Below are 13,058 nucleotides of genomic sequence, written 5' to 3'. Positions count from 1 at the left end.
AGCAACTGAGCCACCCAGGCGCCTGGCAATAAATATTTTTAAAAGATGACCAATCTGAGTGAACAAAAAAATAATTTATAAAGTATCAGATATGCAAAAATTTAAAAGATCACTGATAGTAAGTGCTAGGTTACACAGGAAAAGATGTACTCCTACGATACGGAGTTTAAAAAGGCAGAACCTGGGGCACCTGGATAACTCAGCTGGTTAAGTGTCCGACTTCAGCTCAGAGCCTGGAGCCTGCTCCGGATTCTGTGTCTCCCTCTCTCTCTCCCTTCCCCGCTCACACTCTGGTCTCTCTTTCTCTCAGAAATAAACATTAAAAAAAACACACAAAAAACGCAGAGCCTTTACACCTGAAACTAATATAACACTGCATCAACTATATTCACACATACATACATACATAAATAGATGCAGCACAAAAAAATTTAAAAAATTGAAACGGCAGAATGCTTTGGTGGGCTTGAGTATACTGTCAACACTTAAACATACATTCCCTTGGACCCAGATTATTTTATTCTGCTTCTAAGAATCAATCCCACAGATATACCTGCACAATTATACAGGCCTGATCACCAGGATGGGATGTTCTCTGCAGCACTATATATAATGCACAAAACTAATAAAAGCAACTCAGTGGCTGCAATCTAACGCCATGAGAAGAGGGACAGACTTAAATAAACAACATTCATACAATTAATATTATGCCTCATTTAAAAAAATGAGCTAAATAAGAACATACTGATGTAAGACTGCAAAAGATAAACACAGTCCTCTATGAAGTCCATCCTGATTTCCAAACCTTAGAACTATAATTTAAGAGCCATCAATCAAATTGTGATTTCCAATTTTCTATGTAAAACTACTCCATAAACTAGACAATTTTCTATGGAATCCTAGCACACTGTCAGTGTACAATGACATAGATAGGGATTTGATAAAAGCATGTTTTCTTATACTGACTGTATCATGAAAAAGAATCCAAAATTGAGCATCAAAGACATTACCTTACTGAATGTGAAAGAATTTCTGAATCATGTAGAAATATGATTTCTACAACAATCTATGACATGGATTTTATAAATACAAATTAGATTAATAGTGCATTTAGACAGTTATCTGCCTAATAACCAGCTAAAGTTCCAAAAATGATTCATAATACCCAAAATTTTTAAAAACACTTCATCTTTTCATTCATTACAAATGCTTTAACAGCAACCTCCTTAAAAAACATGAAATAGACAATCCCTGAACTGATACTTTAAATTTTTGTTCCATTTAAAGAAAAAAAAACCAAAAAACAAAAAACGAAAAACCAGTGAGTCATCAATACCTGGTCAATGACAGGTGATGCTCAAAGATGCAGATAACTGAAAACTGTCTGATGACATCACAGCTTACATGGGAAGTATAAATCTTGACCTCTCTGTCTCAACTTCAAAGTGATGCCACCTACTTGACACAAAAAATGTCTAAATATCTAAAATCATTTCCATAATCTTCTGAGAAAGAAATCAGTTATAAATGATAATTTACAGAGTTCTGTAGAATGACTTCCTGATTTATTAGAGATGTAAATTTTTTTTACTTGTAAAAAAATGTTTAGCATAATTTAGGTCGTCTGTTTTTACTATGATAATATCCACGCTGAAAAACAAAAACGTTCCTAGAATACTTTAAGACAGTGATTTCTCTGAAGAGTAGATTCCTCTGAAGAGAGAGGAAGCAGAAAGAACTGGATAGGGTTTCAGTTTTTGCTTTGATCTTACATTTCTTTAAGTAAAACCCGGAAGCAAATGTGTCTTTTGGAGGCGGAGTCCCTGGGTTCTTAACAATTTACAATCTCTTTGTGACCTTGGGTAAGTTATGTAATTTCCCTGTGCCTCAGTTTCTTTACCTGTAAAGTGGGGATAATTCTGCCTGCTATGTAGGATTAAATGAGCTGACAGACGTGACATGCTTACAATAGCACCTGACACATGGTAAATGTTACTGTTATTATTATCATCAACCTCATCACCAGAACTATCAACTACGCAATCTAGCTGAAAGGAACTGGGAAAAGAGGTAACTGGAGGGTGACATCTGATCTATTCCTACACTTACATTTCAAACATAAATTCTATTTTTTTTTTTTAATTTTTTTTTTTCAACGTTTATTTATTTTTGGGACAGAGAGAGACAGAGCATGAACGGGGGAGGGGCAGAGAGAGAGGGAGACACAGAATCGGAAACAGGCTCCAGGCTCTGAGCCATCAGTCCAGAGCCCGACGCGGGGCTAGAACTCACGGACTGCGAGATCGTGACCTGGCTGAAGTCGGACGCTTAACCGACTGCGCCACCCAGGCGCCCCCATAAATTCTATTTTTGTAACCAGTAATAAATAAACAACTTAAGTGAAAAAGCATACAGTAGAAAAACAAAGTTTCAGTCTTGAATCTTCAAAAACAGGAGACGATACAGGCTTTGGAGTTTGATATTTATTTTTAGCAGGAAGAATATGCTAATGATGATGACATCGTTAGAAGATACGCCCATGTCCAATACCTGCAACAGAAGCTCAATAGAAGTTAAAGAAACCATACCAAAAGACTAAAGACAAGAATTGCACATTACTTACCCTTAATTCTGCTAACAGTAAAACAAGTACAGTAGGTTTAAGACAAGTTGCATCACAAGATCAAAACTGGCAAGTTACGTATCACATGTACCTTTTTAAAATTGTTTACCTTTTCCTTTTTATGTACAATTGGGAAACCTTTCTAAAGGTGGAGCATGGTGCCAACAACTTTGCTCCACACTGAAAAGGGGTAATGCTAAATGAAGAGCTGAGAATTTGGGGTGGGAAAGCTCTTGATCAAACAGCAGGTCTCACAAGTAGAAGGGACAATCCTCTTTGGCATAGAGACTGCTAAAACAAGAACACTAAAAAGCAACTTAATAGAGGCAGTATCCTAACAGACCTACAAATTTACAGAGAACGGTTTAAATAAAGGGATCCAGACAAGTTAGAAATCTATTACATCAAATTACAACAGGAAATTGCTACAGCAATAAACAATTTAAACAAGAACTAGTCAAAAAAGATTCTTAAAAAAAAAACAAAAACAAAAACAAATCTGGCCCATCTACCCAACAACAGATACTCTGCTCAAAGAAAATATGAGAATGTTTCTTTTTTCACCCTGCACCTCCAGATTCATCAACTGCAGCAATCACCATTTAATTTAAAAGAGCGACTTTCTACCTAAGGGTGTGTATGAGCCAGGAGAGAGGTGGGAATATGTTAAGCATCAGAATCAGGGATGGAACAAAAGAGTAACTTGAAGACTGACTTTGTGAACAAAACTGATGAATTGTTCAGGGACTGGGAGAGGGGGACTAGCATACCCACAACAAATTCTATGCCAAAAAAACTCTCTTTATTTCTGAACTGTATACCTAAAAGCCTGCATGTATTCTGAACAGGAATTCAATAAATCCAACCATAATTTACTATAGATGACACCAGACTTCATACTAACTGCTATTTTCCCACTAGTTTTGTTCTTGAAGAGTTTAAACTCTTATGATGAATTACTATTACTGGGATTTCACATCAATAATTTTAAAAAGCAGCCCGTTTCTGTAATTCCACATTTCTAAGTTTACTTAGGTTGACTTGGTCCAAGTAGAAAGAAGCCCTTTCCTGCAAGGAGAAGCTTACCTGGGTCACTGTCTAAAAATATGCAAAATGTACAGGAACAGAAATATTTTGAAATTCCTACCAAAAAATAAATTAAACAACTAAGCACTAAAGAAGGAAAAGGTTACGCACTTCCAATTTATGCTCTTTCTCTGCAAGGGCTTCCTTTTGACAACGAAGAAAATCGGCTAACATTCGAGTGAGTTGCTTCCTATCATCTATTTCAGCCGCCAATCTGCCATTGTAATCTGCCAGCAACATACAAGCATCCTCTACCATTTTAGAAAGCCTTTCTCCAGATTCTTTATCTAAGAAAAGCACAGAATAATAGAATTATTACACAACAAAAACAATGCCATATATCGTTCCCTCACCCTGACTTCCAAAAAGTTCCAGATCACATTTTCTTTTCTTACCTGTTATTTTATCTAGTAGGGATACTTCTTGGACTTCAACAGGCAAAGACGCTATCCTCTGATGAACTGCTGCATCACCTGAAGCTGCATTCTCTAGATCTTGTAATGCTCTAACAAGATCTAGAGTCTAAAAAGTTACACAACTTTAGAACCAAAATAAATGAAGCTTAAACAAATACAAAAGACCTCAATTTTATTTCATATTCCTTTATCCTTATGGGCTATATACTTGTTTAAAGTTTCAAGTATAAACTGCTTTTAAAGATAGTCCATTTCTTTTATATATTAAGAAAAAGAAACTATACTATGTTAGTCATTGGAAATATATAAATTGGAAACTAAAATAAGACATGGCCGTCAGCTTTGAGGAAGTCATACTCAAGCAATGGAGACAGTGTAAAAATAATTACTGGGCTCTGAAAGTGACATGGTTGATTTATATGCCAAATACATACAGTGGTAGAAGGGAAAGCAGGCTATAACTTCAACCTAGACATTACACGTTTTACATATGACATATTCATTATATTATTATACATGAGAATTTTTAATACTAAATTAGATATTGGGGGAAGGAGGATACAAATCATGTTCTGCTACAACACAGAAGGGTCTCACAAAGTCTATTTCTAAATGATGTACTTAAAGCACAAAAGCAATGTAGTTTTGGAATATGTTCAAATATGGTTATCTTCAACTATCCTACAGTTTGCTAATAAGATCATTAAGAGATCACAAAATTCCATATATCTGACGGCTAATACTTATATTACACTTAACCAATGTAAAAATTATTTTATCATTAGAATATTTTACTTATACTGTTTTCATATAAGATATAATTAGGAAGAAAGGGCAAGTCTTTGCTGATAATTTCACAATTCATAATATTTATAAATTTACTCCAAAGAAAAATGAATATTTTATTTTTACTGGTTTCCATCCCTGTCCACCTCCTTTTTTTTTAATCTCTAAGACTAGTTCCTGGAACAGTAGGAAATTATACACACACTTGAAAAATATAGGATATAACCAATTCTGTGAATACATTGAGATGACACTGATAGTTACTGATTTTTCTTTAAGCTATTCCCTGACCAAAAAAAAAAAAAAAAAAAATGCTATCACTGGGGTCTAGCACACAGTAGATGATCCAGCATGATAACAATGAATGACACCTAATAAATATACTATCCCATGTATGCTTTTAATTCGTTACTATGTTTTTAACATTCTATTATTTTACAAAATAATTTTGTTATAAGATACATCCCCCCTACAAATGAAAGTGAGCTTAAGAGCAATGACGATTATCATGAAGCTTTTTTTCTCGTGGGCCCCAATTAACTTTTATATTGTCATTTCTTAATGAGTCCTAGAAAGTTCTAAAGCTTTCTGAAGTTCTGAAAAGTCATCTGGCTTTATGGTCCTGATACGCATGCTTTCATCTCACATTCACATTCCCACATGAGTTAATTCTAAGTTTCTAGTGCTGGGTCAAAGATCAGATAAAAAAGCACAGTTGTCTGAAAACAACACTAGCCTACAACTTTCTAATAGAGGAGAATGAAATGAGTTCAAACGGATCCTACGAAGAGAAATTTTAGTCATTCTTATAAAGAATGACACAAAATGGTAACTACAAAGCTGAACCACTGAAAATTAAGCAGTACAACTAATCTGAAAATAGTCATCATAAAATGAAAAGCAACAGTGTTTTATTTAAGTACTAGATACTCCTAAGAAGTACAACTGGAGTTAGTCTGTCATCAGGGAAAATAAAAAAGGATCAGACTCTGTATCTAAAACTCAGATAAAATACTGTTCATGGAATCATAAAAGGGCCTGTTGCACAAAGTGCTTTGTCTTAAATTATTACCAAATAGAAAAAAATATACACCTTAAGGTTTGGTTGTTCAAAACATTATGTTCTTATTACTTTTTTATTCAAGCTCTTGTCCCTGGTGATCATATGGGCTTCAGTACCTCCTATCAATGAGTGAACAGGCAGTTTGGTTCAGGTCCCAGCTGAGCACCTTGGTCAGATTCTTTCTGCCTCCCCAGTACTACTACGAATATACACACAAAGTTCTAGGCAGTGATTGGTTCTATCTTTCTTTCTAGCTCCTTTCACTGGGGAAAGAGTTTCAACCAGCCTCTGGCTGCATGCAGTGAATTCAGGTCCAGTCCTCCAACTCCCATGGAGCACTGTGAGTTCTTATTACCCTACAGGATACTTATTTCTGGAAAGCCATGTCTGTTTCCTGACCAAAGCTCAGCAAGAACCAGGCTCTGGCCCACATATTGAATTGTGCTTCTGTACCATTTCTAGTCCACAAAGATATTTACCTTGTTTTATGAGTATGGCTATGTCTTCATTTTCTCCTTTTAAATTTTATCTGTCCCTCCTATATGTTTGAAACATAGAAGGAGGAAGCTTTAACACTCAATGCCCACATAATTAAAAGTTAAAAATGTTTTTCTGGAATCATTTGATGGCTAAGGAATGCTATACTGTACCAACCTGGGAGGACATGGGGTATTAAGATAATAACTCTAATCTGTCTTATTTTACCATGGAACTATATGGTTCTATATAGTTACATGGAACTGTAGGAGTACATGCTGCTATAACACTCATTTTTACATGTTTAAAAGCAAAAATACAGTAAAGGGCAGTTGTATATCTCTAAGAATGGCATTCTCAGTGTAGTTAAATCATACAACAAAGGGTTTATCATACAATGTTTCATTTATTTAAAAGGAAACTATTTAAGTGACAGATATCTCACCAGACCTAATCATACTTAGCAATCAGATAACCTCTTTCTATGTAAAATATAACTGCCTAATATAAAACATACAACATACCATAATAAACATAAGCAATCTGTTAATCAGAAGAGATATTCACAAAGCTTCTTTCTTGCACTCAGAATTATAATAAAAGTCAATTTATATTAGTAAAACCTCAAAATTAATAAAGCTTAGTGGCCACATGAAGTAATAGTAACACAACTCCCTTAACAGAGAAAAACTTCTACCTGTGGTGGTTCACTTGGAGATCCCAGAGAGGAACAGTTTTCATTTTCATCCACCTTTATCTGTTCATAAGTTCGCTTCCTAGGCTTCTTATCGCCATCTGAATTGAAAGAACATCAAAAGTTTTAATGAAAGGAAACACTTTAATGGAGAGATCACGATAAAAGATTACACACTTACACAGAGCTTGCTTAAGTTGTTCTAACACATCATTCTCATAAACAGACCTTTCTTCCCAAATAGATAATACCCTTCCAAGGTGCTTCTTACAACTTTCATCAGTTTCACTAAAGAAAAAATAAAAATATTAACAATTAACAGTGTTACTGAAAAGGCAATGGTGATTTAAAATACAGACATTCATTCTCTGAGAAAAAGCAGTCCAAATTTTTACTGAGCACGACTATGTGATCAGAAGTTCAGAGTGAAGTGATCAAGACAGACATACTCCCAGCTTCCTTTAAAAGCTTACAGACATTTTTGTTTAAGATTTTATTTTTAGGTAATCTCTACACCCAACATAGGGCTCAAACTTACAACCCTGAGATCAACAGTCACACGCTCTGTCAACTAAGCCAGCCAGGTGCTCCCAGACATCTTAATAAACAAAAAATTGCCCAAAAAAGTGCTTGTACAAGCTACAGGTGTTTATAGAGAAGATGCCCTTAACCTAATGGCGGCTGATTATGAGGCCAAGAAGATTTCAAATAGGTGATTTTTAAGTTTATTTAACAAATATTTATTTATTTTTTTTTTTTTTAATTTTTTTTTTTTTCCAACGTTTATTTATTTTTGGGACAGAGAGAGACAGAGCATGAACGGGCGAGGGGCAGAGAGAGAGGGAGACACAGAATCGGAAACAGGCTCCAGGCTCTGAGCCATCAGCCCAGAGCCCGACGCGGGGCTCGAACTCGCGGACCGCGAGATCGTGACCTGGCTGAAGTCGGACGCTCAACCGACTGCGCCACCCAGGCGCCCCTATTTAACAAATATTTATTGATCAAGGCAGAATCTTTGACACTGGAGACACAAATGGAGCTTTATGGAAGCTGTTATTTACAAGTGCCACAAAAAAGAACCAAGTATTAAAGAGAAGCATCATGCAGAGATCTGGCCCAGTTCAAGAGAGATTAGAAAAGGTATCTGAGCAAGCAGTATTTGAGATCTGAGGACTGGAACATCAAGGAAGTGGCAAACAGACTTCTCCCAACCACATCCTACTGCCTTCATCACTACCACTGCAGACTGAACTGCTATTACCTCTTGTCTGGATTTTTAAAGTCTTCTCAGGGGCGCCTGGGTGGCGCAGTCGGTTAAGCGTCCGACTTCAGCCAGGTCACGATCTCGCGGTCCGTGAGTTCGAGCCCCGCGTCGGGCTCTGGGCTGATGGCTCAGAGCCTGGAACCCGTTTCCGATTCTGTGTCTCCCTCTCTCTCTGTCCCTCCCCCGCTCATGCTCTGTCTCTCTCTGTCCCAAAAATAAATAAACGTTGAAAAAAAAAATTAAAAAAAAAAAAAAGTCTTCTCATTGGTGTCCTCAGCTCTTACTCTTCACTCTATGCTCTACTATTGTAAATCAAATCATAATGCTCTTCAATCTGCTAAGAGCTATCAATCATACCAAAAATAAAACCAAAAAGCCTTATCCCAGACTATAAGGTAGATATGTTCTGCTTTCTGGCTACTTCTCAGTCCACATTCCCTTAATACCTTCTGCCATACAATTCTCCCTGCTGATGCTCAAACATGCCCAGCACACAACTGTCTCATTGTTTCTGCCAAGTATTCCCTCTACCTAGAATCCTTGTCTTTTAGATGCTCAAGTGACTCATTTCATCCTTTCCTTCAAATGCCACTTATCCAAAACTTTATCTCATAAGATAAAGTTCTCATGAGCACTGTCATACTCTCTAGTTCTTCCTTACTTTGCTTCTTCACATTACTTATCTACTGGCATAATACATATTCATCTGTCCACCTAGTTATTACTTTGGTCAAAAACTAAAATGTAAGCTCCACTAGGACAGAACTTTATCTTATTCACTACTGTATCGTCAGGGCTAGCACACAGTAGGCAGTCAAGAAATATTTTATTGAATTCCTTGGGAGAGGCAACATATATAAAAACCTTAAGGGAGAAAGAACTTAAAGAGGTTCAGTTAGCTTCAACTGTGGACTATAAAGCGTGGGTGTGTGGAAGGAACGTGAGACATGTGTCTGAAGATGTACACAGGGCCATGAAGAAGCATCATCACCTTAAGTCCTGCTCAGGACTTCAGACTTGATCTCTGGGATCAAGTTTTGAGAACTCAAAGGCAAGGGAGTGTTGTGATCAGCTCTGCAACTGTGGCTAGTTTCCTAAATGGATTAAACAACACTAGAGGTTCTTGCAAATTATATAGAAATGACATTATAGAAAAAATCTAAACTGTGGGAACTATATATACTACATGGATAAGGGGAGTGAAAGAGAAAGGAGAATGTGATACACTATAAATTACACTATCAAAGAAAGTTTAAGATGACACCTAGTTTCTCATATGGGCATCCAGATAGACGGAGTTGCCATTCACTGGGAGAGTGAAACCTGAAGGAGGAGCAAGTCTGACAGGGGCGCAGTGATGTGAATTCAATATGAGACAGAGTCCATCTGAGATGTCTGGAAGCATACAACTAGAAATTCCTTAGGCAATTAGACACCACAGGTCTAAAACAAAACACATCCAGTGGCCCCTGGATGGCTCAGTCAGTTAAGCGTCCAACTTCGGCTCCGGTCTTGATCTCACAGTTAATTGAGTTATTAGGGTGTGTAATAACTAAATATATGCAGTGTATGAAATCACCCAAAGGTCAAGTGAAGAATATGACCATAGGAAGAGGGACTAGGACTGAACTCTAAAAAAATGGCAACATCTGAAAAGATGGTAAGACAGTATCTAAATTGAAAGATAAATAATGTTCATTTAAGAAAGTAACATATGGTAGTATTTCATACACTGTAGTTTTTAAAAAATGCATCCACTATGACTGAAGGTTTTGGGCATGTGGTGAGCATATTTTCATCCTTAAATCATTCAACACAGATCTTCACTTACCACTGAATTCTGTAATTTAGACTGATTTAACAGTCTACCCCAATAATGTTTACCCAGAAATCTACCAAACATTTGCATATGTTTGGAAATAAGCATTTAAAAAGAGCATAAGCCAAAGCACCAACTTTTACCCTTAGAACTTTTCTGTAGCAAAATTTTTCAACAGGCTTATAATTATTCTAAATAAATTCCTGTACTTCCAAAACACTTTAAAGTATTATGATATATACCCAAACACTAAAAAAACTTTCAAATTATATGCAAGTAAAGGGTACAACGTTTATCCAGAAATAATAGCTGGAAAACAGACAGCTTTATAAGCACACAGTTTTCAATTCAATACTCATTCATTCTTAATGAAGTCCATTCCAAAATGGCAGTTGCTTTTTTCGGTCTCTTAAAGGAAAATTGTTAATTCAAGTACTCCAAAAGCCTACCACTTTGTGACAGTTCAAAAATTTTCCTTTACAGAAAGTATTTAACACATTTATAAATGCCATTTATAGTTAAGTCTTTTCAAATGAAAATTTCAAAGAAATACATTCTCTGTTTTTTGTTTGAATGGCTTACAGTAAATTTTAACAAAAGGCCATACTATGCATTTAAAACATTACCTAGTACCCAAAACAATTATCATACCTTGAAACATGTTTAAAAGCCTCCACTATAACTGGCGCAAAATCTTTTGTAAACTCCGGCCCCTTCCTTTTGCTGTTCTGAATGACATCATTGGCTAGGTAGAGAAAAGTAAGCTTCCTGTTTGGTTTGGCTGAAAAATAAAAAAATTTAAAAATCTACTTAAAATATCCTCATTTAAGTTAGACAAACATTTTCAATATCTGAATGAAGCAGTTTGAGAACTACAACATGGCTACTAACCTTTATGTAATATATTCAACTCTAGCTTCTCATTCTACTACCAAAGTCACAATTCTTTACCTCACTAGGTTTCTATAATTTCTGGAGATGGATCATGTGAGGAAAAAAGAGGACTCAAGAGGCAGAGAAAATCAATAATTAATCTGTTTCCTTGCACTTTTACCAAACTGCCCAAAATACTTACCCTTGATTCCTAGTCTTATCACAATTCCCAAATTAATAGTTTTATACACTGAATCCTCATCTCTGTAAAACTGCATCTCTGTAACTCTTTCTGTACTAAATTTTGCTAAAACTATTAAACACTACCTGAAATAAAGCTTATTTAAAGTAAGATGGGACGCCTGGGTGGCTCAGTTGGTTAAGCATCTGACTTTGGCTCAGAGGTCATGATCTCATGATGTGTGGGTTCAAGCCCTCCATCAGGCTCTGTGCTGACAGTTTGGAGCCTGGGGCCTGCTTCAGATTCTGTGTGTCCCTCTCTCTGACCCTCCCCCGCTCATGCTCTGTCTCCCTCTCCCTCAAGAATAAACATTTTTTAAAAAATAAAATAAAGTAAGATGGCAACTGGTACCATTAAAATGGTACCCTAAATCTTGAATTTGTTTTAATACCCACGTTGACTTTACAGTCGATCATTAAGTTACTGTGAAACAAGAGTACAAAACATAAAATAGGTTGAAAGAAACATCACTTCAATAATTATGGATTTTGTTTATGAAATAAATATTTCCCAAGCTAATGGACTAAATGTTAGAGAGACCAAATGGGTGGTTTAGATTTTCCCCTGCTTTGAATTACATGACCTTAAATAACCGAATTCATCTTGACAAAAATATGTCCCTACTCACTATATTCTGTGGGAGTAGTCATCCTTCTAAAAAGAACAGAAAAGATTTCAACAATTATGGGCCAGAATACATTTTTACTGGTTACAAGGTTAAGTGGCTTATTATTAAGTATGACTCAAGTAAGAGTCTTACAAATGGGTAAAATTTAGTTAGCTGAACATGATCTTTTGTACTGACTACTTTCATAACGTAATTTTATCAGAATTAAATCTAAATTATTCAAAGTCGTACCATCATATTCAGAAACACTGTACTTTGTGGCATCCACATTCAATGATGGAGGAAACTTCTGGTCAGGAATGATAATCCAGTGCACCATTAATGTTGGCCACTTACTGGTTTTAAGACAAAAACAGGCAGGCTATATTTGGTCCTCTAGATTTGAGTATTCAGTTTAAGTGTTCAATGCATTAAAAGCCATTTCTGAGTTCACATCTTTCTTGAGGGGAAACTAGTAACACGATCTTACAAGAAACTAAAATACTGAGTTAGAGATGACCAGACTTTACAAACCTATGCTATCCGCTGCAGAATCTTGTTTGCCTATCTAAAGATGTGACCCCACACTTTTCATGTTTTTCAAAGTCTTGGAATAGAATAGAGATATGAAAGAGATGGCAATAACAAAGACCAACTTCTGATTTTTTTTTTGGCTTGTCTGGTTAGATAAACTATACAGTATAACTGGTGAAGATACTAGGACCTTTTCCCATGAAGATGACAATAATGTCAACTTTCCCAATATTCAACCCTATTTTTTTTTTTTTTACCTAACCCTGCCCAAAGAAAATCTTACCCAAAGGAAAGGTTAATATTACTTAATCGAAGTATTTGCTTTCTCAGCATCAAAATGATTTTAAAAATTCAAATTAGTGTTATTACCCAATTGGGAGAACATCTGCAGTACTTTGAATGGGTACCTGAACCAATGGGCTCCTTTTCCTAAATAACAGTAACATTCAGCAAACTTTTACTATGTGTTACACACTATGCTAGGCACTTTACGTATAATTTACATTTAATACCTAATTTAATCCAAGGAATGTGAGGTACGATTATTACCTTCATTTGGCAGTTTAACAAATTGG

The 13,058-nt window shown here is 35.9% G+C and overlaps 1 protein-coding gene across 4 annotated transcripts in view; it reads right to left on the bottom strand.

Moving 5' to 3' along the window:
- Positions 1-13,058, bottom strand: part of RPRD1A (regulation of nuclear pre-mRNA domain containing 1A) — a 68,627-nt gene that overhangs the window by 34,905 nt on the left and 20,664 nt on the right. For 3 of the 4 annotated variants that reach the window (XM_040479056.1, XM_040479053.1, XM_040479054.1), the window contains exons 2-6: positions 10,880-11,009; positions 7,327-7,433; positions 7,149-7,246; positions 4,105-4,231; positions 3,821-3,996 (exon numbers count right to left, since the gene is read on the bottom strand). In XM_040479056.1, coding sequence (XP_040334990.1) covers positions 3,821-3,996; positions 4,105-4,231; positions 7,149-7,246; positions 7,327-7,433; positions 10,880-11,009 — 638 coding nt within the window. Of the gene's footprint in view, positions 1-2,393; positions 2,551-3,820; positions 3,997-4,104; positions 4,232-7,148; positions 7,247-7,326; positions 7,434-10,879; positions 11,010-13,058 lie in introns of those variants that run through there. The other variant, XM_040479055.1, reaches the window with a different exon arrangement.

This window comes from Herpailurus yagouaroundi, unplaced genomic scaffold (genome assembly GCF_014898765.1).
Source record: "Herpailurus yagouaroundi ecotype Mexico unplaced genomic scaffold, PumYag 142, whole genome shotgun sequence".
Classification (NCBI taxonomy): domain Eukaryota; kingdom Metazoa; phylum Chordata; class Mammalia; order Carnivora; family Felidae; genus Herpailurus; species Herpailurus yagouaroundi.
This window is presented reverse-complemented; position numbering and strand designations above follow the sequence as displayed.